General features: G+C 26.0%; 1 protein-coding gene across 2 annotated transcripts; it reads left to right on the top strand.

Annotated features, from left to right (window-relative positions):
• The first annotated feature begins 299 nt into the window (after positions 1-299).
• Positions 300-25931, top strand: LOC117178895 (male-specific lethal 3 homolog). Of its 2 annotated transcripts, none has more exons than XM_033370425.1 (10): positions 300-471; positions 1395-1463; positions 3456-3565; positions 3696-3876; positions 12709-12897; positions 17396-17697; positions 17799-18011; positions 20753-20946; positions 25324-25408; positions 25549-25931. In XM_033370425.1, exons 1-10 carry the CDS (start codon positions 370-372, stop codon positions 25634-25636), a joined length of 1533 nt encoding a protein of 510 aa, XP_033226316.1. In that variant the 5' UTR covers positions 300-369; the 3' UTR covers positions 25637-25931. The 2 variants fall into 2 exon arrangements, with proteins under 2 accessions (XP_033226316.1, XP_033226315.1); XM_033370424.1 differs by having other exon boundaries at positions 20750-20946.
• The last annotated feature ends 335 nt before the right edge of the window (positions 25932-26266 follow it).

The raw sequence follows: 26266 nt of genomic DNA, 5'->3' as shown, positions 1-26266 counted from the left end.
TTATAACTTGTTAAGATTTTCAGAAGAAGATTTCATCGCTGGAGTTGGGTTTTCAAACCCTTAATTGTGGAAACGGACTTGCTGTTAATTTATTCCTATAAAATAATAGAAATCTTATTTTTCATACTTTTATTAATTATTCTTTTATTAAATCTAAAATATTTGAATTTTCGCGCGGTTAAAGACTGTCGGCTTGTTACAACAGTACAGCTACAGCGCTGGCAAGAGGCAAGTGCTGATTTTTGCCGTCAGCCGGCCGTGTGTTGCGCGAAAAACCTGCGCAGATTTTTTCGTTCTCTCAGTTGTGTTTGTGTAAGCGTCCCGCCATGATCGAACCCATGTTCTCCTTTGTTTATTTCACTGCAAAAAATGGTATCGACGCGAGGACCCAAATTTAAGTTTTGTGACGGTGAAAAAGTGTTGTGTTATGAACCGGATCCAACAAAAGCTAAAGTTTTATATGATTCAAAGGTTAGGTTTTTCCTGCGAGAAAGATTTTGCAAACCTAACCAAATTGTCACAATCTGTGTCCTTTCATCCTTTTTCATAGTTTTGTACCCATTTTCATATTCAAATTAGAGAATATTAAGTATTTTCCATCTTTTACGAACAATTTGATTTCGAATAATTGCATAATACAAGTTTTTAAAGCATTTTGCTCCAAAGTGTGTGCTCCAAAATGTTTTGTTTGCTCGAGTATTGTACTACGCATTATATTGCGGCGTATTTGCATATTTTAGAATTTTTCAATGAAATTTGACCTGAAATGTACATAGCTTTATTAAATGGTTAACTGATTAGCTAATTTTTGTGAAAATTTAATTATTTTTTAGCCAGATGAAGTTTTGTTTTAAAATACTTGTTTGTAGTTTCATTCGAATTTCAAATGTCATTCGATTTGGGAATTTTTTTAAATTTCGAATATCAAACTAACATTCGAACAAAAAGATGGAAGTATAAAGATAATGAGAGATAATACGTTTTTAATTCATAAATTGCTTTGTTTTCGTAGATTTCAACTGTTTTTTCTCAAACAGCTCGTAATGTTTTGATATAACAATTTTTTTGGAACTTTATTTCAGAAAAATGTTTTAAATAATATTTTTAACAATATAATCTCTTGACTGTAAGTGATTTACTTACCGAATTGAAAATTTAAACAATTATTTTGAACGAATCTTTTTTTAATTAAGGAGGGTTTTTATTTAATTAAATTTTATCCTGAATTATGGATATTATTTGGAAGTGAATATAGATCTACTAATTTTAGAAATGAAAACATAAATTTGATCCCTTAAAGATTCGATGCAACATATTTTTATATGTTTTTCACTCATTTTTGCTGATTTACGAGACTTAAGAACAAGTATAAATTTCAGAATTTGATATTTCAGGTTTTAGACGTTATAGTTAATAAAGATCAAAGGGGAAGAAAGGCTGTGGAGTATCTCATACATTTTCAGGTAAAAAAAGTAAAAAAAAATACTAATAATAGTGGTGTGTATAGACCTAAAAAAAAAGTGTCCTGGCGGTACTTTCCATAAACTATGTTACCTGTTTTGACGGGGAGGGGATAGAAACTAAGGTTTGTTAGGGGGGGTGTATAAGCAGGTGCGGATCTACAAGGTGGCGAAACCGGTGACCAACCCCCTCCCAGATTTATTTAAAGTATTTTTTTTCACTAGAAAATGGAGGTAAATTATAAAAAATATTAATATTTAGAAAATTTCAAAAGATTATTTATAATAATCTTTAAATTCATTCATTTCAATTATCCAACTGTCAATTTGACAGTTTATAAAAGCATACATCAGTTATAGCATCAGATTTGACTTTTAGTAATCCATTGAAATAGTTTTTAATCCCTGCAAATATTTTTAACGTTTTGAAATCTTTCAAATAAATTGGATAGACGGCTTTTACGGCCTGTCTGCTTCTGAATTCTAAGTTTACGAATAATTAATTATATTTCCATTTTTTTTAACCTGTTTGGTGAATTAGCAATGATTTACTTTTAATTTTAAATACTTTATATGTAGAAGAGTTCTCATGTTGTCAATTGTTCAAACTTGTCTTTGTTTTAAGAGGCCACTTCCTCTGAATGCGCGCCTGATTATAAGTAGAAATAGCGTTATAAATTTCGATAACGCTTAGAACTTGAACAAGTTAAAAATCCTATTATTTGGTTGAAAATTTAACTATTTTGATGAAAATTCTTTTCATGTTTGGTTGAAAATACATTTCTTAAACTGATAATTAAACTATTCTATTTTTTTTTTAATTTATCTTTTTTTAGTTGAAATTTTAACTTTTTGGTTAAAAATTCTTCTTTCTTGATAGAAATTTCATCTTCTTGTCTAAAAATTTATCTTTTTTTATTGAAAATGCAATTGTTTGGTTGGTGTATCAACTGTTACATGCTTTAACTTTTGTATAGATATCTCGACTTTTTGTGATTAAAATTAAATAATTTTGTTAAAAGTTCACGTATTTTCTTTAAAAATCGCCTTTTTTGGTAGAACATTAATCTTCTTTCGAAAATTCACCTTTTTGGTTGCAAACTTAACTATTTGGTTGAAAATTTCTACATTTTATTACGAAAATAGTTTTTTTTTGGTAGAAAATTATTTTTCTTCATTGAAAGTAAAACTTTTTGGTTAAGAATTCAACTCTCTTATGAAGAATTATTTGTTCAAAATTAAGTTCAATACTTTACTCTTTCGTTAAAAATTTCTCTTTCATGATAAAAAAGATATCTTTCTTGGTTGAAATTGAACTTTTTTATTGAAATTCAAATAATCATTTGAATTTGAATTTTTTTGTTTGAAAATTCGAATATTTGATTGAAAATGGATCTTCGAATGATGAAAGTTCAACTATTTGGATAGAGATTCAACTATTTTTTTAATGTAATTATTTTTGTAAAGTTGAACTATTTTGTTAAAGTCAACATTTTTGGACTTAAATTCAACTACTTTGTTAAAAATGTATCCTTTTAGATATAAAATACATATTTTATGGTAGAAAAAGATCGTCTGTTTCGTTTGTAAATTTTCTTGTTACTTAAATCTTTAAATATTTTTTGAAAAACTCGTCTCTTTTACTGGGATATTAATCTATTTGGTTTTGAATGCAACTGTTTAGTTGAGAATTCATCTCTTGTAAAAAATTTTCCTTGTTTGAATATTCAACTGCTTTGTTGACAATATAGTATATTTCGGCTTGGAATCTTATAAATTGAAAGTGTTTCGTATTGAATTCAATATGTTATTTACATGCATTTATTTAAAAGAACTTATAAACGTAAAATCCGTCAAAAGGTTCCAAAATTGGTAATGTAGTTTATGGATGGCCTGTAACTGGAAAAATGTTCCGTGTGACAAGAAAGTTGCCACTGATAATAGTCATGACCTATTAATCAATTAAATGCTGTCTTTATTATCAATAAATTATAGGGTTGGAATTCTTCTTGGGACCGTTGCGTAACTGAAGAATACGTATTAAAAGACACAGAAGAAAACAGACAACTGCAAAGGGACCTTGCACAAAAAGCACAACTTCAATTGTATGTTATCATTTATATATAAAAAAGTTAATCATACGATATTTTTCAATCTCTTAAAACATAATTTCATTAAATACTTTATTTTTTAAATTATTATTGTTAGTGGATTTCAAGTTTTTATTTAAATTAGGGGAGCATATTTATATCGAAGAGAGCGAAAGAAGAGAAGTTACAAATATTCTGACCGCTTGGCTGAATCGGAAACAGAATCGAAACGACAGGCAAGAAGTAGCGGAAGTCGCGCAACTTCCGCAACGACAGGATCTTCAGAAGATGGAAGTTCTGGTCAGCAGGACGAATATGATACTGAGGTCAGAATTTTTTCGATTTTAAGATGTGCTTGAAGTTCTAAACGTTCAAATGATCGAATTTTGTTATTAATTGCTTTCTAAATTATAAACAGTTCAAAAATATTGACTCATTACATTGACAGTAATGCAATTATATTATGAAACTTATGAAGCATATTTTTATTTGTTAGTAGAAACAATATTTCTGGACCAAATAGAATTGGGGACAATATATTTTATTTATTTGAACGTTCAGAACTTCAGGTACATGATTTTAAAGAGACAAAAAAATTGTTTGAAATATTCTTTTTCTTTCTAAAAGAAATAAGTTTCTGAATTAATAGTTCATTTGAATCCAAGAAATGGTATGTTTTTTTAACAAAAGCCTAAAACAGAGAAACAGATAACTTGAGATTCTTAATAAAATAATTAATTTATAAAAAAGGAAAAATCTTGAAATTACTGATATTTTTCGTAATGAACCTGTCCGAAGATTGATTTAAATATGTTGATCTTTAATATTTCTTTTAAACTTTGAGTACTTTTCTATATAAAATGTGGTAAAGAATGCTAAAATATACATTTTTTGTCTATTTTAATTCTGTTTTTTTTTCTTTGATTTAAAATGATATGATTAATTTTGAAATTATTTTTCGATAAAAGAAGACAATGTTATATTAATGAAACAATTTCTTTAATTTAAAACCAATTTTTTGAGTGATTCTGCGAATCTTTCTGATATTACCTATTTCAAAGATACTTGCAATTAAAAATTCACCAACTCATTTAATTTTGAATCTTTGTAGGTTTAAAATCATGAAATTTTGAATATTTTCTAGAAATAAGTCTATCTTGAAGATTAACAATGGAAGATTTACCAATCTTAATATGTATATAATTTAGAAAGATGTAGTTTAAAATTTTTTAATAGTTCAATTTTGAAGATGTATAAATCAAAATTCCTAAATTTTGATTATTTTGAAATTCAAAAGTCAAGTTTTCAAATTGACCTCTTCGAAATTGTAGAAATTTCAAAAGGTAATCACAAAAATAACAGAATTTTTGATTGTAACTTGTTAAAATAATTTAAAAACTGTTTAATTAAAAATATTTACGATTCAAATTTCTGCAATTTTGAAGAGTTTCAATGTTTTTTGTTGAATTTTGAAAATATTGAATAAAAAATTATTTAATTTTTAAGATTTATATTTTAAAGTTGTGTAATTTTGCATTTTTTCTCGAAAATGCCATTCAAATTTAAAGATTTACCTCGAGAGTTACATTGAAAAAATTTTTAAGTTTATAAATAAAAATTCTTAAATTTCCTCCAAATTGACGGAATTTAAAATTTAAATCATCAAAATTACGGAATTTTCAATTGTAACACAATTTTTACTGACCTGTAACACAATTGAAAATTCTTCAGTTTTAACTATTTGCCATTTTTAAATTCTTCTAAACGTTTTGAGACCCGCTGAATCCGAAAAACAGGTTTTTACGAATGTGTCTCTCTGTGTGTATGCCTGTAGATTTTTAGATTGTAGCACGATCACTTTTGAAAGAATTGACAGATTGGATTGGCCTTTGGTATACTCTTTTAGTGTCCTAAAATAAAGGTCAAGTTCGTTAGCCAGCTATTTTGGATACAAATTCAAAAAGTGAGCGTATTTTGAAAATTTGTTAGACCACTTTTTTCAAAATTTAAAAATTTATCTGTACGGATATTCATAGTATTCAAACAGGCGAACAATTTATCCTAATGACTTTTTTCTATGAAACCAAAATTTACCAGAGTTATAGCATTTACAAAATTCCCAACAAGATTATTCTAAAAAAGAGTTTTTGGTTTCTTACCTAAAGGAGTGCCGCACACTGGGAAGAAAAATGACTTGTTTGGTTCAGAATAACGTACAGTCCACAAATCTTCATCGATTTCGACAAAAAAATGGAAGAAAAGCTCATAAGATTTCTAAGAGAGTTGTCTAGTCTGATTTTTGAATAAAGTTTTCAATTTTTGTATAAATAAACAAAAATGACATAAAAATGGCCTTTTTCTATTTGACGTTTCCGGTGCTCGTCAATAACAGGATAATGGTTGAAATCGCTTAAGTTGCATAAAATATCATTATTTAAAGATATTCCAATAGTAGAGAATATACAAAAAAATTTGTTATCAACAAATTATTTGTTGAACAAAATTTTTCTACGATTTTCCATAAATATACGTTTTTCAAGTCATGATGCAAGAAACTTAAATCGAAATAATATTATGTAAAAAAATTTCTCTTCTGATTACAATTGTTTATATTATAAACAAATTGAATGTACAAATGCAGTAATCAGGCATTTTTCGACAGAAATATTCTTTTTTTTCTATGTCAATTTTTTTTCAATTCGGAAATTTATAATAATTTTAGCAAAATTCATCATTTGTTCATTAATCTTATGATTTTTTTAACAAATTTAATAAAAAATGCATTATTAGGGCGTTTGTCGTAAGAAAAATTCGGTTTTTTCAATGGCAGACTTTTCAGTTGGGAACTTCATGACAATTTCAGCAAAATTCATAATATTTTGATCAATTTTGTGATTTTTAAAAACAAATTCATTATTGAGGCGTCTGTCGACGGAACAAATCTTTTTTGTTTTGATATCAGACTTTTAATTGGGATCTTCATAATCAATTCGGCAACATTCATGATGAGTTGATACATTTTATGATTTTTAAAAACAAATTTAACAAACAAATGCATTATTCAGACATCTGTGGACGGAAAAATTCGTTTTTTTTCGATTTCAGTCTTTTTAATTGGGAAGTTCATGATGATTTCAGCCAAATTCATAATTCTACCGACAGATGCCCGAATAATGCATTTGATTATTAGATCTGTTTAAAAGATCATAAAATTAATAAACAAATTATGAATTTTTCTGCAAATATCATAAAGTTCCGACTTTTTAAAAATGTACATCGAAAAAAACGAATTTTTCTATCGAAAAATGCCTGATTACTGCATTTGTTCATAAAATTTCTTACAATATAACCAGAAAAAACGTATGATTATGGAAAATCACAAAAAACATGTTTTCAACAAATAATTTGTATTTAAAAAAGTTTGTTGTTTAATAATATATATAATATTGGAACATCTTTAGCTAATATTAGTTTATGAAACTTAGGCGATTTCAATACTTTTCCTGTTATTGACGAGCACTGTGAACGTCAAATAGGAAGAATGGCCATTTGTTCGTCATATTTGTTTGTTTATTTATAAAAAATTAAAAACCTAATTCTAAATTGTTGTTCAAATCGCTCAATATTTGTGGGATGTACGTTATTTTGAACCAAAAATTTCATTTTTCCCCACTGTGGGCCGGGAATGTGAAAATGAGATCATATGAACTCCCACCTAAAACAACGCTGCTAAAGATTGATTGAACTTCTGAACCCCCAAACCCTTGTTAATCGAAGTTGTATAGATCACTGAGGTATGGATTTAATTTAGAAGTTGAAAAAAGGTAAGGCTGATGTTTCCACCATATGTGCTACGTTTAAATCGTAAAAATAAAATTGGAAATGAATAAATTCAGTGCAGAAGTTGCAGTAAAATGTTTAATAACAAACTTTTTTAAAGAATGCGCATTTTTTAAAAGATCCAATGAAACTACGTCTGTTTTAATATCAATGCATGTTATGAATTGTAATAATATACATTTATGGAAATGATATACAAGTTGAGATACAAATTCGATTGCGAAGCACGAGATGCGTGATGAGAATGTATTCGTTAAAGCCGAATGAGCTTTAACAAAAAAGAAGTCACTATCGCCAAATTACTGTTGTCGCTGTTTTGACTTTTAGTTTTACAAAATCTGTGCACAAGTGTAAGGATTATACAAAGACCGAGCGCGGACCGCGAGGTAAATACATCATCGAGCGCGAAGCGCGAGAACCAACAGCCGCGCGCCCTAGACGCGCTCAAACTTGCGAGCGAAACGAGCCACGCGCGCAGTGCACTATGAGAATATGCCCGCGAAGCGGGTTGATTTTTTTACTTAAAATTATTAATATTGGTCTAGGGGAATGTTTATTATCGTTGGTTAATTCATTTTTAATCAGTTAAACAAATGGAATTTGTTTAAAAAATATACTTTTTCTCTCGAAAATTCGTTATTTCGCCTAAAAATTATTACTATTAGTCTAGTGGAATATTTATGAACATTGGTTCCTTAATTTTGTATTATTTAAACAAGTGGAATTTGTTTAAACAATTTTTTGGAACATTAGTTTTTTTAAATTATTACTATTGGTTTAGTGGAATATTTATTAACATTGGTTCCCTAATTTTTTATTATTTAAACAAATGGAATTTGTTTAAATAATTTTTCTTTCTACAAATTATTAATATTTCTACAGTGGATTATTTATTAATATTGTTCGATTAATTTTATTTTTTTAAATTAAAAATTAATACTTGCACTTTACTGATAAATTAACTATTATTAAATTAATTATTAATCAGTAATTAATTATTACTGATAAATATTCCACTAGACCCACCCTAATAATTTTTATTACGGTTATTACGGAACCAATGTTATTAAATATTTCACTAGACTAATAGTAATAATTTTAAGGGGAAAAATTAAATTTTCCTAAATGTCTGATACATGAAATTCTTCGTTAGAGAAAAATATTCCAAAAACTTAAAAAAGTTATTCTTCCCCATGCATTTTACATCGAAAACTTCAAGTCAAAACCGGCACCTGTTAAAATCGAAAAAAAACGGGATTTCTTTTTTCGGATTTCGAATTGAAATTGAAATCCTCTACAAAAAAAAAAGCGTTATTGAGCCACCCTAATGTACATGGTAGGTGGAGATAACGTAAGAACTCAAAGGGTGTGGGGGCGAGAAACCTAAATCTAATGTAAATAAAGTTAATGAAACTTAAATATTAGGGCTTGAATATGTAGTTTTCGAGATAATCGCAGCAGTTGAGAGAAACATAGATTGTGGAACCATAATTTGAAAAATTCTAGGACTTATTATATTATAATACGGAACTTTAAGATAAAAGAGAGCAGGGATAAAATCAATTTTTTATAATGAAACGGCAATATTAGTATAATCCCAATATAAAAAAATTCTCTTATAAACCAGGAAAATAATTGTATTGAGAGTTTTTCAAAAATATTGATAGATTATGGTAGGTCATGAAATGTTCTTAATTTAGGCAATCGATGCGTCTCGAAGACGCGAGCAAACATGTCTGATACAGTACTTCAGTATTCTCAATATTAAAAAAGTTTTTTCATATCAACAGAGAGAATTTTTCTCTGATACCAACAAGATAAATAATATATTTTTTCAAATTTACAAGTCGGCCTTGCTAGATTATGCGAGAACATAGAAGGCTCGTCAATAGGTGTGCATGTGACGTGTCTCCAAGACGCGAACAAGCATGTCAGATACAGTACTGTAATATTTCTAGTGTTAATAAAGTTTGTCTTGTATGAACAGAATAAACCATTTTTTTTTTAATTTTATAATTCGGTACTACTAGGTCATAAAAGTTTCAACAATAGGTCTATCGATGCGCCTCAAAGACGCGAACAAATACGCTAGATATATTATTGTACACTTCCGGTCAAAAGTATCCGGGGACCTCTTTTTTTATGACTGATAAAGTTCTCTTGATTTCTATTATGTCAGAGATGAAATTTATACTTTTTAAAAGTAGATATTGCAAAAATATTGTAAATTTCAATTTTTTCTTAAATTTTTAATAACTTCCGTAATAATCCATATTTTTTAATGTTCTTAGGCTCATTTTATAGCTATTTTTCGACAAATAGCTTTAACTTGCGCCGAAGAACATTACAAATATTTATTTTCACGAAAGTTATTAAAAATTTAAGAAATCATTGAAATTTGCACTATTTTAAAATATCTACTTAAAAAATATATAAATTGTCTTCTTCTTGGGATCATTTTATACTGAATTTTGATAGCATTCATCCTTTTAAAGAGAACAAATTTCAGCTCAGGCATAATTGAAATTCGAGAACTTAATCAGATATAAAAAAAGAGGTGTCCGGAAACTTTTGACCGGCAGTTTATTTTGAATATCAAAAAAGATTTTCTTATCAAAAAAGATAATTTTTGTTTTAAATATCTAAACGCATAAAAAAGCTATATCTAAATAGTCGATCTAGCTCAAAATCCTATCAGTCCTGGATATCAGTCAGAACTACAAGTCGTTTAAATTTCATAATCATAGCTCTTTTACTTTTCGAGATATGGTGAACATAAAAAAGTTCCTTCATTATTGTTAAAAAAATGTATTTTTGAACTTCTGGGAAGAAAGAAATTATTTAAATAATTTCCAAATGTGTTAAACAAAAATTATTGTTCTTGAAATTCATCAGCTATATAATTTATGCTAAAAATAATTGCTTTTCAATATTTACGGGCGAAAAAAAGTTTAAACAAATAATAATTCTTAAACAATTCAAAATTACATTCAAAAGAAAGGAAAACGTCGAACTGCTTTAAAAAATTGGAAGTTCTGAAAAGTATTTAAAATAATAAACATGTACAGATTGCACTCAATTATTTACATAAAAATGTTGACTTCGAAAAATTTATTAGTATAATTTATAAAAAATGCAATCTTTGTGGTAAAAAATGTAACTGGTTCTTTGATAATTTATATTTTCGGGTTGAAAATCAAACTGTTTTTAGAAGAATCGTCTTTTTGGCATGAATATTCCACATTTTGGATGAATTTTTTTTTTCTTTATCGACTGAAAAATCTTTGTTGTTAGAGAATTCGTCTTTTTAGTTAAAAAATTAATCTGTTTTGTAAAATTTTTATCTCTCTTAGTTAAAATTGCAACTGTTTATTTGAAAACTATTCTTTTGTGATCGAGAATCATATTTTTGGGTAGAACATTATTCATTATGGTTGAAAATTCATCTTTTTGGTTGAAAATTCAACTATTTGGTTCAAAATTAATTTCTTTGGTTAAAAATGTAACTATTTTGTTTAAAATTTGTTCTTGATAATTAATTGTTTTTAATTGAAAATTTTAATATTCCACGTTTGTTTAAAAATTTTGGTATATTTTTTGGTAGAAATTTATACTTATTGGTGAAAAATTCACCTTTTTAGTTGGCAATTCATTTCTTGGGTTGAAAATTTTACTATGTTGCGAAAAATAAATTTTTTATGGTTATAAATTATGTACATTTTTAACTGTAAATATAACTGTTCCATTTTGGGTTTAAAATCGCTCTTTTTTAGTTACAAACTCATATATTTGATTGAAAATTCGTCTTTTGGTAAAAATTAATATTCCTAGTTAAAAATTAAAATATATTATAAAAATGAATCTTTTTAGTAGAAAAATAAAATTGTTGATAAAAATTAATTTTTTGAATTGACAACTCAGTTCTTGGGTCAAAATTGAACCATTTTGTTGAAATTTCATTTTTATGGTTAAAAATTAATTTTTTAATTATTAACATATGTAACTGTTTCATTTTAGGTTGATAATTGATCCTTTTTTTTTAAGTTAAACTTATTGGTAAAAATTCATATTTTTGGTTGAAAATTCATTTCTTGGGCTGAAAATTTAACTTTTCTGTTGATAATTAATTTTTTAACTGTGAATATAATTTTCAGTTGAAAATTCTTTTGATAAATAATTAATCTCCTTGTTTGAAAATCTAACTATTTTGATGAAAATTTCTCTTTTTTGGTAGGAAATTAATCTCACTAGTTGAACATCAATTTCTTTTGTTGAAAATTTATCCTGAAAGAAAAATTTATAACGGTTAGAAAAAAGGAAAAGCTCGTCCGAGAAAAGTAGGCAAAGTTACGGAATTTCAAAATTGGTACTTTGTAACAACTCTGTTTTTTATAAAATGCGCCTTATATTAAATTGTATTAGGAGTAGGGAAAATTAGAACCCGTACCCTTATCTCTTTTATTCCCGTGGAAATTTTCATATTTTCCGCCTGCTCGCAGAGGTGTGACCGTGCCCTTATAATTATAAATGATTAAATAATTAATTAATAATATTAATTTTTTTAAAGATTGTATCTGTCTTTTAAACTTAAACTTAAAAAAATCTAAAATTGCAAAAAAAATCTGTCCAAACTAACATGGAATTCATAGGAATGCTTAGAGGTCAATTGAAAGACAGCCACACAGATGGCGAAGACATTAAACAAACACAATGCACTCCTCGATCTCCGATTCTTCCAATAATATATAAACACACGCACACACGGATCCAATGTTTACTTTTCGGAACACGCTTTATCAGTCCAGTGTTATACTTCAGTCGAAATTATGGATTAGATCCAAGCTTCTTTACGAATACGGTTCAATAAAGAAAATCTGTTCATAGCTTAATAAAAATTCAAGTAGTGACCCCTACATTGTTCGTTAATCGAAAATAATATAATGAAGAATAACAATAATCTGAAATCTAAAACCCCAGGGGCTCTTAAGAGAAGACATTCTCAAAGCGTTCCTGCAAAAGGTGTTCGTGATAAGTTGGTGGGAAAGAAGAAACGCCGGTTGGCCTTCGTTGCTAAAAAAATTAAACTAAATTTGTTGAAACTAAACAAAAGACAAATGCAAACGAGTGCCGCAAAAATTAAAAGACAAAGAATTGCTGATTCTCAAGCTTTGAAGGTTCCCAAAGTGGCTGTGACGATTCCTGATTCTAAAGTTTTTAAATTGCCTGAAGTTCCGCATGTGCCTGATGAAATTCTCAATAATTTGACTAAATTTCCTGTCGTGGAGTTGGTAAAGATAAAAGACATGTCTGATGCACAGGATCAGGATGCTGTCACAGAAGAAGAGACCGAGAGTAGTTCCGATTACGTAGATGAATCAGGCGATGATGATAGTTGTGAAGGAAGTCAATCTGGTGCTAGCATTCGACCTGGCGTTGATCTAGACGTCGGAAATACTCTACGACGAATTTTGGAACAGGATTATGAACTAATCATGCACAAAAATAAGGTATTTTTAAAAAGAACTTTTTCATCTTTTTTTACGATTTGTCATTGTTTATTTTACTATTTATTGCCATAAAGGACAAATTTGTTTGCTTTCTTTCATTTTTAGGTTAATTTATCTTTTATATTTGAGATAATTTACAGGGAGAAGTACAATTTTTAATCGTATGGAGTTTTATAGTCGATTGTGTCTAGTGGTCTTATTTTTTTTCTCGAATTTTCATAATCTCTCCCAAATTAGTTCGAATCTCCAAAAATATAAATTCATAAAAAAATGTGAGGTTCCGAAAGCCCCATGAAGAAAAAAAGACGCTTTTGTCAATTTTATTTAGAATTATCAATATTAGGTGAATCGAGTTGATACGCAACATTTTTCTCAGAATTAGACATATTTGAATAAAAAATGGAAAATGTGTGAAATTGAGTTTTCCTAGTTTGGGCGCTAATTATCATTTTTTTGAGTGATTTTTTTAATACAACTTATTTTTAATGCATAAAGTACTATTTTCTATTAAGAATTAGATTTTTAAATACATTGGTTAAAAAAATTGTTATTGTTTATAGCAATTTTCTCTTCGAATATAGTTAAAAAGTCGCTGTTTCTTCAGATTTTTTAAACTTTTTAGTTAAAGCAAGGAAATCAATTAAATGTAACAGGAATAATTTTTTTAGTCATTTATAATTATTTATAACAGTATTTTCTTAGAATCATGCTAGAAAGTTGCAGTTTTTTGTTCGTTTTCGACTTTTGAATTATAGTGCGATAACAATTAATTAAAATTAGCAAACTGTTATTTAAACAACTATTATTATTTTTAATAATATTCTTTTGAATTAAGCTAAATAATTATCATTTTTTCTGAAATCTTTAGCCTTTCTTTAAATTTTAAGTTACGAACAAATAATAAATATTAATATAAATTTAAACAAAAAGATTTAGTAATTACTTCAAGGAAAGTTTACATATAATGTGAATCGTATAGAAAAATTAAACAATATTTCAAATATCTGCTTTATTTCAAAAAAATATATTCACAAAAAAGAAAAAGTCGAAAAAATGTTTAAAAAATGATTCTCTCATTTATATTTATATTTTTCATGACTAAAAAGTCAAAGCAAAGTTAAACATTTCTTAGAAATGTCAACTGTTTAGAAAATATCTGATACAAGTTATTGATTACGTTTTTAAATGAAAAGTGTACAGAAAGTTGAAAATTTCGAAAAAAACGCAATTTTATAGAATTATTCAAAGTGAATATGATTAAAAATAATAATAAATTGTTTAAACAATTATGTTGGCTCATTTGAATTGCGTATCACACAACTCTAACTGACAAGTTGCAAAAAGATGAAAAATTCGGGAAAAACTGCAAAAACTCGTGAAACCCAATTTTGTAAATATTATGGGTCTTTTTTGCATCTAATATTGACGATTTTTAATAAAATTTACGAAAGCGTATTTTTTTCTAATGGAAAATGTCATAAACTGCATGGGACTTCCGGAAATTCTAATTATCATTTTTATAACGCATTTATTTTTTGTGAATTCAAACAGTATTGTGAAAAACAAAAATGTGATTCTTTTTTGTTGAAAATTCGATTGTTTTGTAGAAAATTCGTGATCTGAGCATGAAAATGCCAAATTTTGTATGGAATTTTTTTCTTTATTGACTGAAAAATCTGTTTTTGTTAAAAATTCATCTTTTTGGTTTGAAAATTCATCTGTTTTGGTGGACAGTTGATTTTTTGGCTTAAAATGCAACTGTTTGTTTGAAAAATAATCTTTTTTGATGGAGGATTTTCGACTATTTTGTAGAAAATTCGTCTCTGGATGAAATATCTACTATATATTACATTTGTCGTTAAAACTTTGTTTGTTTATTGATTCATCATTTTAGTTCAAAAATCGTTTTGTTATTGTTAAAAATGTATATTTTTAGTTGAAATTAATGTATTTGGTTGGAAATTAATTTTTTTATGTGGAAAATTATTTTTTTTCAATTAAAAATTTAACTATTTCATTTTTAATATAAATTTCATATTTTTTAGTTGAAGATTCGACTATATCGTTTAATTGATATTTTTTAATTAAAAGTGCAACTATTTGATAGAAAATTGACCTCTTCAAGTTAAAAATTTATATTTTGGTGGAACATCTATCCTTTTTTCCTTGAAAATTAACGTGTTTGGTAGAAAATTCGTCTTTTTTTGGTCAAAAAAGAATCTTTTTGGTAGAAAATTATTCCTTTTGGTGTGAAATTCCACTATTGCAGTAGAAGATTCATATTTTTATTTGAATGTTTACCACTTTGGTCGAAAATTAAATAATATTATGTTTAATAATTTCCCTTTATTTTGTTGAAAATTTTTTAACTGATAATTTTTCTATTCATATTTTCCATGAAAATGGATCTTTTTTACTTGAAAACTCATATATTTGATAGGAAAAAACTGAAAAAGTAATGATTTCAGATGAATATTTCATCATTTTAGTTAAGATTTCATCTCGGAATATTTATTTTTAAGCTAAAAATTGATTTATTCCATTTTTAGTTGAAAAATTATATTTTAAATTCAAACTTCTTGGTTGAAAGTTTGTCTTTTGTGCAAATCATTTATTCCAGTAAAATATTCATAATTTTAGTTTAAAATTCAGCGCTTTGGTTTGTAAATTTAACTATGTTGTTGAATTTTTTTAAATTTATTTTTGTTACCTGAAAATTAATTTGTTTTAACTGGAAATTTAAGTATTCCATTTTTGGTTAAAAAAATATCTTTTTCAAGTGGAAACTTTTTTTTTTGGACTTTTTTATTAAAAATTGTACAAAGTTTTAGAAGAAAAATCTGTCCACGTTCGATTTCAGCAGTTTTTAAATAATTAGTTGAATTGTTATGATTTTCAATTATGTTATTATTTCGCTTACAATGCATAATTTAAATTTTTTTTACTTAAAAAATTTCCCATTTAAAATTTTTATTTTTAAGCATACATTTTTATTTTAAGGAATTTTTGAATGCTTTCTTAAAGACGTGAACAAACAAAAAATAAAAGTCTTTAATGTTTAAAACTTTGGATAAAAAACATTTTTATTTAATAAATTAAATAAAGTCATTAAACAAATTTGAACGTGTGACTGAAAGTTTAGAAACTATTTTCAACTTGAAAATAACTTCAGAATAATATATTCTTAAAGGATTTTATTAAATTAAAAATATTGTTTCAGTCTAAAATATTCAATTTTTAATCCATTCAATTTAAACTTTTTAATTAAAACGAAGATTAATTATTGAATATTCAGCAATGTTTGAATTTTTATTTAAGACAAATAAATTAAACCAAATATTTAAAAGTAAATAATCTTTAACTGAATTGTTTGACATAGAAAGCCTGGAATCGTAAAAATTTCGAAGAGCCTTTAAACTTTGAACGTTACAATTTTAATTGTTATATTTGAAAAATGCTTCATTTGTAAGTGAAATTTTAAAATTTTGATGTATAATTTACAAATGGACATTTGTAGAAAAAATTTGAGTAATTTTAAGAGATATTTAGGAGTTTTATAAAGATTTAAAATGATCATGCAAATTTAAAAAGTTTTCTTTAAATTTTGTAGAATCGAAGAAAAGAATCTAATTTTTTGTTTAAAATCTGCGAAAGTCTACATTTTGTTTTATATTAGGCTATCATTTCAAGTTTTATATTTGGTTTGAATCTTTTCAAAACGTCTATATATCTCTTAAAATTACTCAAATTTCGTCTAGAAATTAGAAATGTTTAATTGTTATTCATACATCCAAATTGTAAAGAAATTTTCTAAAATTTGCAGGGTTTTCTGAAAATTGTAGAAAAAATTCAATTAATTTTGATGGATATTTAGAAGTTCTGTAAAAATTTCCAAAATAATTAAAAATTTAAAACAACTTCTAGATTTCTCAAGATTTTGAAATAAAATTTTGAAGCTTTTCAAGTATGTTTAAACTATTTAAAAAGAAAATAATTGTATCTCTAATTTAAGAAGTGTTCAGTTAAAATTTTTCAATATTTAATGTTGCTAGCTTAAAATTCCTTAAAATTATATAATTCTTAAAATTTTAATGTTCATTGATTGATTTTTTAATTTAGAGCATTGAAAATGATAAGGTGGATTTATATTTTTTGATATTTAAAAATGTTAGTACCTTTAGCTTTATACGCTCAAATTAGTGAGCATTTGGATACAAAATTTTTTAATTAAAAGCTTTTAAATTTCAATTTTAAAAGTTCAAAATTTAACAGTTCCACTTTGAGTGCTTTCATTTGCAGCTCAGTTTTTATTGTTTCAAGTGGAAAATTGTTTAGTTTTAGTGTTCCATTTTTTTTGTACCATTGACCAAGAAAAATGTTTGCGAACCGGGGAAAAACCGGGAATTTATGTCGTCGATTAAAACGGCCACCCTGAATGTGTATGAGAAGTCATTATTAATCCCGATTTTGATTTTCTAAATCAAGTTATTCGTTTCAGCTGGCTGTTTTACCAGCACAACCGACAGTAGCACTTATTCTGGAATCATGGGTGCAACATTTCACTGATACTGAACTGAAAAGTATCCCGGATAAATCGCAACGAAACAAGGGCAACAATATCATGGAAAAAACTCTCACAGACATTAATCTCTGTCGAGAAGTCGCCGATGGCCTACGAGTATATTTTGATTTTACATTGTACAATCTTCTATTATACAGGCAAGAAAGAGAACAATATGATTCATTAATGGCTACTATAGTAGCCACGGAACCGACCCAAATTAAAGAGGAACCAATCGAGTTAGTATGCAAATTTTGAAATGACAAGTTTCTTCAAGAAATATTTAAATCCCATACCTATTTTCTTTTCTTATTTATTTTTTGAAATAATTCATTGTCAGGGTTTCAGAGGTGGCAGTCAAGGAGGAAATAGAAGATACAGAATACGCTCATTTGCCACCTTTTCAGGAACAAGATCAAGACTTAGAAAATTCGAATAAACCTGTGTCTCAAATAAAACGCAAATTGCGATCTTGTAGAGTCAGTTCTGTAGACGATTCTCGACTATTAAGAAGCCATGAAGAGTCCAAACTGGATCAAGGAAATCTGTCAAGGTAATATTTATCAAAAATAAACCGCTTACTTGCTGACTTTTTTAAATTTTAATTTAATGTATTTTGGTTTATTTGATCTAATTTACATAATTCAGAAATTAAAATGTTCTTAAAACAGGGAAAAATATGGTGATCTTTCACGAAAATAGGGAAATAATAGAGGAATACATTTATTTAATAAAATTAATGTAGGCATCTATTTATAAGGTTTCATTGTCGAAATATATTGTGTTTTCAACAAACTAGCTTCATATTTTCAACAGAAAAAGTAAATTTTCAACATAATAGTTGAATTTTTAAACTACAAGGATAAGTTTTCAAACCAAAAAGGCCAATTTTCAACAAAAATGATGATTGTTCAAGACAAAAAGATGAATTTTTTACAAAAAAGTTAAATTTTTACACGAAAAATATTCATTTTCTATAGAATTGAACCTCCGAATCAGAAAAAGTATTAATTTGCAACAAAAAAGATAATTTTCAACTAAATAGTTAAAATTTATATTAAATTTTTGAACTTTCAAGCCAAAAATGCTACTTTTATACTAAATAGTTGATTTTTCAATCAAAAAGTTAATTTTTAAACAAAGAATTGAATTTTTTTTAATCGATAAAATTGTTAGCCAAAAAGACGAATTTTCTATAAAACAGTTAAATTGTCAACAGCAAGATAAGAATTTTGAACAAAGAAAAACTCATTTTCAACAAAAGACAAACTGTTAAAATTTGGAACCAAATAGGCGATTTTTCAAAAAGAAACAATTGAATTTAAAAATTATAAGAATTTTCAACCAAATCAAATTTTTAAGTTAATAGGATCAATTTTCATCCTAAAATTGAATAGTGAAATTACATTTACAAAAACATAATTTTCAAACAGAGATGAACTATAAAAAAATCAATGTTTAAAAAAGTATTTTAACCAAGTTGATAATTCAATCAAAAAAATATTTTAATTTTGAATTCAAATTAGTAGAATTCACAAAAAAAAAACAATTTTTTAATAAATTATATGAATTTTCAACAACAAGAAAATGTCAGTTTTAAAGAAAAAACATTTGAATTCAATCAAAAAAGACGAATTTCAAGAAAGCCGTTGAATTCCCACTCGAAACAGATTAATTTTCAACCGAAAGAGATGAATTTTCAAGCGAAATTACAAAAATTAATTTTCAACTAAAAAAGAAATTTGAGCAAAACAGTTAACTGAATTCTTGAAAATTCTTTCTTTTTAAGTTGAAGATAAATTCTCCTTGAAAAATACAATAGTTGATACATAAATGAAACAAGTATTTCAATTAAAAATAAAAAATAGTAGAATTCACCCAAAAAAGTTTTTTTTTAAACAAAATACATGAATTGAAAAAAAAAGTATTTTTAACTAAGTTGTTGAATCTGAACTCAAAACAGATTAATTTTCAACCGAAAGAGATGAATTTTCAAGCCAAAAAGAAGAATTTCCAACCAAATAATCAAATTATTAACCCATTAATAAAATTACGAAAATTAATTTTCAACTAAAAAAAAAAATTTTTTTTTACAAAACAGTTTTGTTGAAAATTCTTTTTTTTTAGGTGGAAGATAAATTCTCAATGAAAAATAAAATAGTTGATACTTAAGTGAAAAAAATATTTCAATTTTAAATAAAAAATAGTAGAATTCACCAAAAAAAGTAGTTTTTTTAAACAAAATACATGAATTAAAAAAAAAGTATTTTTAACAAAATTGTTGAATCCGATCATATACAGATTAATTTTTAACCGAAAAAGATGAATTATCAAACCAAAAATTCAAGTTTTCAAGTAAGAAAGATTTTTTAGCCAAGAAAGAAAAAAAAACAAATTGTGTAGTTTTTAAACCATAAAGGCGAATATTCAACAAAATAATCAAATTTTCAACCCGTTAATAAAGTTACGAAAATTAATTTTCAACTAAAAAAAAAATAATTTTTTTTTAACAAAACAGTTAACTGTTTTGCTGTTTTGTTTAAAATTTTATTATTTTGCTGGAAATTCGCCTTTATGGTTTGAAAATTTCACAATTTGATTAATTTTTTTCTTTCTTGACTAAAAAATCTTTCTTACTTAAAAACTTGAATTTTTGATTTGATAATTCATCTCTTTCGGTTAAAAATTAATCTGCTTCAACAACTTTGTTAAAAATACTTTTTTTTTTTAATTCATGTATTTTGTTTAAAAACAAAACAACCTTTTTTTTGGGTGAATTCTGTTTTTAATTTAAAATTGAAATATTTTTTCGCTGAAGTATCAACTATTGTATTCTTCATTGCAAATTTATCTTTATTGGGTGAAACTTCAACTATCTAGTTGAAAGTTGAACAACCCGTTTTGTTAATTTTAAATCTTTTTTCAATTTGCCGGCAGATTTTGAAAGAAAAAACGCTACTTAAACGCTATTAGAATCAAAAAGAAAATAATAAATATCTCAATCACAACATTAAAATACGCTTAACTTTAAAAAAAAATTCAAATCGGAAAATTACCTATCACTCTAAAAGAAAAAACATTTCGTCGCCGAGAGATTCTACGATTTCAAGTGTAGGGCCCTGTCTGATTTGAAATGGATTCGATCAGTAAATTTTTCAATAAAAATGAATTAACTTTCAACGTGGAAAAATAAAAAGAGAAGAATTGGTCGAATGAGTGCGAAATCTCAATTTAGTTTCAATTTTATTGGCTGTCGAATATTTTTAATTACTGATGATCTTTTTCTTTCAGCAGCATGGCAAGCACAAGTTCACGTTGTTCTAGCCCAAGAGGAGTTACTTTAAGGGTGCCTGCGATTATTCCCGCCCACGTCAGCACTTTACTCCAAGATTCCAAGGCGTGGAGGTTATTACCAGAATCGTTGAAACACGATGGCACGCGCAATCCCTGCCTCTATTACGGCGCTGTTCACTTTGTTCGGCTCTTCGGTAAGATACATTTGATAAGTTAAAGCTTTTCAGGGTGTCTAGTGACCTTGAAAACCTTGAAACCCTGGAAATCTCCTTGATATTTTCACGAAAACCTTGAACTTTAATTATTCTTTTTTTGTCTTTTTTCTTTTAAAACAGTAATTTTATCGAAATGCGAAGAGTAATTTAAATCTTTTAGCCTATTATGAAGGAAACATCTCGTTTAGAAAAAATCTTGTGGCTTAAATTATTTTTATTCGTCCAAATATAATTGATATTTTGTTTATTATAGAACAAATAAAGATATTTCAAGGCACTTTTTGTTGAGGTGTTCTACTTAGAAATTATAAAAATTATTAGTTTAGATTTTCGATGTTAATTCAGTTTCAGAATTAGAATAAGCCATGGCCATATACCTGATTTTTCGAGGGGTTGGCCAATCAGTTTTTGAGTTTACAAACAGATTTCAAAAGGTTACAAAATATTTCTTGAGATTTCAAAATATTTTAAAAATCTTTTACATTTCATAAAGATTTCAGGGATGTTAACGATTTAAAAAAGTCGCGCACGCCAGATTTCAATAAAGATTTCACAGCGATTTCACAAATATTTTAAAACTTTAAAGATTTAAAGGATTTAAAAGATTTGAGAAAGGGATTTCAAAAATCAAAACGATTTCAAAACTTTGAAACGATTTCAAGAGGTTTTAAAACATTTTAGATGATTTCAAAATATTTCAAATAATTCAATGACTTCAACGAATACAAAAGATTTTGCAAGAAAAGATTCAAGAAAGATTTGATAAACATTTCAAAATATTTCAAGGATTCAAATATTCAAAAAAGGCGTGTACACTAGATTAAAAAGTTTTCACAAAAGTTCTCCAAAGATTTCGAACATTTCACAAAGATTTTAAAACTTACAAAAGAGTTTAAAGATTTTAAAAAGGGTATATTAAACCACATTCCTAATATTTCAAAACATTTAAAAGATTTTAAACAATTTCAACATTTTTTAGGAGATATATTTAAAAATTTTACCAGATTTCAAGGATATCAAACCATTTCCAAGATTTTAATCAATGTTAAAATGTTTGACATTTTAGATTTCCGAAAGATTTCTCGAAACATTTTTAAGAATTCTTAAGGATTTCAAAAAATTTCAGGAATTTCAAAGATTCCGACTAGGGTACAGTATACCAGATTTCAAAGATTTCAAAACATTTAAAACATTTTTAATGAATTCAAAAGGTTTCAATAAATTTGAGAAGATTTGAAAAAATTTTATTAATTTCAAACGACTTAAACGATTTCAAAAAGGGTACAGTACAACAGATTTCAAAGATTTAAAAACATTTCAAATATTCTAAACAATATCAAACTTTTTTATAAGATTTCAAAACATTTGGCAGATTTCAAATATCCCAGTGATTTTAAATGATTACAACTAATTTCACAAAGATTTTACAAATATTTCAAATATTCCAGTGATTTTAAACGAATTCAAAAGGCTTAGACAATATTTCACAATTTCCTTAAAGAATTCATAAGGATTTCAAAAGATTTCAAGAATTTCAAAACATTTCAAATATTTTCAGCGATTTCAAAAGGTTCCAACGCATTTAAGAAGATTTCAAAAGACTTCAATGATTTTAAACAAACACAAAAGATTTCGCAAAGAAAGATTAAAGAAAGAGTTCAAAAAGATTTTAAAAAATATTTCAAGAATTTTAAAGATTTCACAAAAGCTTGGAAAAATTCAAAAATATTTCTCATAGATTTCACCGAAATTTCAAGTTTTCACTAAGGTTTTTAACACATCACAAAGCCTTCAAAAGATTTCACAAAGATTTCAATGATTTAAAGACTTACAAAGATTTAAAAATATTCCTACAGATTTCAGAAAGACGACTCGTGTTCGCAAAAAATTAACAATTTGTTTATTTACGATTCGGCTTTATTTAGAAATTGTTGGCCAATAAAAAATAAAATGTCTCATTTTTGACATGTATGACAAGCGTTTATTTCATTATTAGATGTAAAAAAGGAGTCCTGGAAAATTTTGATTTCTTGACCTTGAAAACTTGGAAAAGATTGTAAAAGTAGTTTTATGTTAATATATTTAACTATTTCGTGAAAATTCGTTTTTGTTTTTTATGTTAATTTTGTTAACTCAAGTTGAACTATTATATTTTTGGTTAAAAAATGTATCGCTCTTAGTTGTAAATTCAAGTCTGGTTAAAAATTCATCTTTTTGCTTGAAAATTCAAAAGTTCGTTTAAAAATCTTTCTCTGTCTCGATTAAAAAATCTTTCTTACTTGAAAATTCAACTCATGTTAGAAAGTTGTCTTTTTTATTTTATTGAATTCAACTGTTTTTTATTACAAATTTCAAAATTATGGTTGGAGCATTAACTACTACATTGTTCGTTTAGAATTCATATTTTGTTAAAATTTAACTTTTTTGTTGAAGATTAATTATTTTAATTGAAAATTCATCTCGGGTTGAAAAAGAAGCTATTTTATTGAAAATTATATTTCATTTACTCATAATTTAAGTATTTCAGTTAAAATTTTGTTAAAAGTTTTTTTTTTTTTGTTGAAAATTAATGAATTTTTTAAACTGAAAATGTAATTATTCCAGTTGAGTATTCCATAAATTAAATTAAGAATTCATCATTTTTTTGAAAATCTATTTTTTAAACTAAAAATTGAACTATCCAATTATTGGTTAAAAAAATTATATTATTTAGTTGAAAATTAGTTTTTTTTAATGTTGAAAATCATTATTTTAAACTGAAAATATAACCATTTCGATTGAATGTTCCATAATTTTAATTGAAACTTCATCTCTTTGGTTGAAAAAGGAGCTATTTTGTTAAAAATTATTTTTTATTTAATGAAAATGTAACTATTTCTGTTGAAATTTTAACTTTTGTTAAAAGTTTTTGTTTTGTTTGAATATTAATTAATTTTTTTAACTGAAAATTCCAGTTGAATATTAGATGATTTAAATTGAGAATCCATCACTTTGATTAAAAATCCATTTTTTAAACTAAAAATAGAAATATTCAATTTTTGGTTAAAAATTATATTGTTTAGTTGAAAATTCATCTTCTTTGGCGAAGTCAAACTTCACAATTGAAAATTCAATTATTCTAGTTAAAGATTCTTAATTTTAGTTCAAAAATTCATCATTTTCTTTGCAAATGTAACTTTATTTGTGAAAATTAGTTTTTTTGTGTGTTGGAAATGATTATTTTTAAACTGAAAATATATCCATTTCGATTGAATATTTCATAATTTTAATTGAAAATTCATCTCTTTGGTTGAAAAAGGAGCTATTTTGTTAAAAATTATTTTTTATTTAGTGAAAACTTAACTATTTCCCAGTTGAATGTTCCATAATTTAAATTAAGAATTCATCACTTTTTTGAAAATTCATTGTTTAAACTAAAAATTGAACTATTAAATGTTTGGTTAAAAAATTATATTATTTAGTTGAAAATTCTTCTTCTTTGGCGAAGTCAAACTTCTCGATTGAACATTCCATTATTTTAGTTTCAATTCAATATTCCATCATTTTAGTTAGAAATTCATCTCTTTGGTTGAAACCAGAGCTATTTTGTTGAAAATTATTATTTTTTTTTACTGAAAATTTAACTGTTCAGTTGAAAATTCATTTAATTTGGTAGAAGTTGAACTGCTTGATTGAAAATTAACTTATTCTCGTAAAATATTCATAATTTTAATGGAAAATTCATCACTTTGTTTGAAAATCTTTTTTTTTTTTTTAATGAAAATACAACTATTTGAATTGAATATTCCATAATTTTAGTTGGAAATTCATCTCTTTAGTTGAACGTTTTCTTTTCTTTAAAATTAATCCATTCCAGTTAAAAATTCATCACTCTGATTGACATTTTTTTGATCAGCTGAAAGCTGATCTTTAAAAGTTAAAAATTCAACTATTTGGTTGAAAGTGGATCTATCTTGTTGAAAATAAAATATTTCTACTTGAAAAGTTAAACATTTGAAGGGATTTAAGTTATTATTCAAATTGATGGACTTTAGAGACAAATTCAAGCAATTATTAATAATCATTTCAGTATTATCTAATTATTTAACTAATCGATGATGCTAATATATTTTAGAATATCTTGTAATGTAATTTGTCAAAGCTTTCTAAATTAAACCTATAAAAACTGAAGAAAAAAATTATGAATGACTGTGAAAAATTACACCTTGAAAAAGCTAGAGATACTTCGAAAAAATCTCGAATTTGGCAGGAATGTTTTTACCAGGATTTGAGCAGACACCTTGTTTTATCAAAATTAATTAATTACAAAAAAATATGTAATCATTGTCATTGCTACCATTTTTTTTCTGGTTTTAGTTAAATTGCCAGAATTACTACAAAACTCGGATATACCAGACAAAAAGTTGAAAGTGGTACTGAAGTATTTAGATATGATTCTAAGGTAAGTCTCCTAACTTTTTTAATTTTAAACGTATCCAAATTTTCCAAAACTTATAATTCAAGTCCTAAAAATTCAATTTGAAAAGTTTTTAATTTAATTTAAATTCAAGACTGAATTAAAATATTTATTTTCTATTTCAGTTACTTGGAAATGCATCGTGAGTGGTTCGGCGAGCAATTTTACACTCAGGCGGAAACACAGACTGTAGAAAAAACCGAAAATCCCTGAGCTAGAATGAATGGGTAGATGCCTTTATTTTTGTACCAAGAATACGTGAGCATGTGATTTACCTTATTTTTATGAATATATTAGAATTACGTTTAACCTTCGTAAAGAATTTGTACTTCATACGAAGTATCTTCGTGATGTAAGATATTTTTAATTAATTTCAAGAACCAGAGATGAAATTTGCATCATGCAGACTGCGAAAGATCGAAATTATCTAACTTTTCTGTTTCTTGATCTGAACAAGTTGTATTTTACAACGTGACCTCAGGACTAATAAATACTCCTTTTATTACCAGTTTGCTCTCTCATTTCTAAACATAATCTCTATACTATAAAAAAAAAACTCGCTGCCGCTTTTTCACGAATCGAGAATATTTTTAGAAAAGATAGTACGTTATTGTACTAAATATACTGAACTTACCAAAAAAAAATAGACATTTAATTAAATTATTTTAAATAAATTTAATGTAAAGGCACAATATTGAATTCAATCCCAGTTGATCTTTAAACATTTTTCTTCACATTTCAGTTTTCATTTCTTGCATTAAATAATCGTGGTTTTTTATTTGCTTCAATTCTTTTATATGAATTAATTTTTTCATACAAGATCCAAGCCTATCAGTTTTTAAA

Source organism: Belonocnema kinseyi, chromosome 8, assembly GCF_010883055.1.
Source record: "Belonocnema kinseyi isolate 2016_QV_RU_SX_M_011 chromosome 8, B_treatae_v1, whole genome shotgun sequence".
Classification (NCBI taxonomy): Eukaryota; Metazoa; Arthropoda; class Insecta; order Hymenoptera; family Cynipidae; genus Belonocnema; species Belonocnema kinseyi.
This window is presented reverse-complemented; position numbering and strand designations above follow the sequence as displayed.

Bases quoted from the DNA above. Each gene is read 5' to 3' on its own strand.
- LOC117178895 (XM_033370424.1), top strand. From the start codon at position 370: ATGGTATCGACGCGAGGACCCAAATTTAAGTTTTGTGACGGTGAAAAA. The intron at 472-1,394 runs GTTAGGTTTTTC...TTGATATTTCAG, and splicing joins AAGTTTTATATGATTCAAAG to GTTTTAGACGTTATAGTTAA. The intron at 25,409-25,548 runs GTAAGTCTCCTA...TTTCTATTTCAG, and splicing joins TATTTAGATATGATTCTAAG to TTACTTGGAAATGCATCGTG.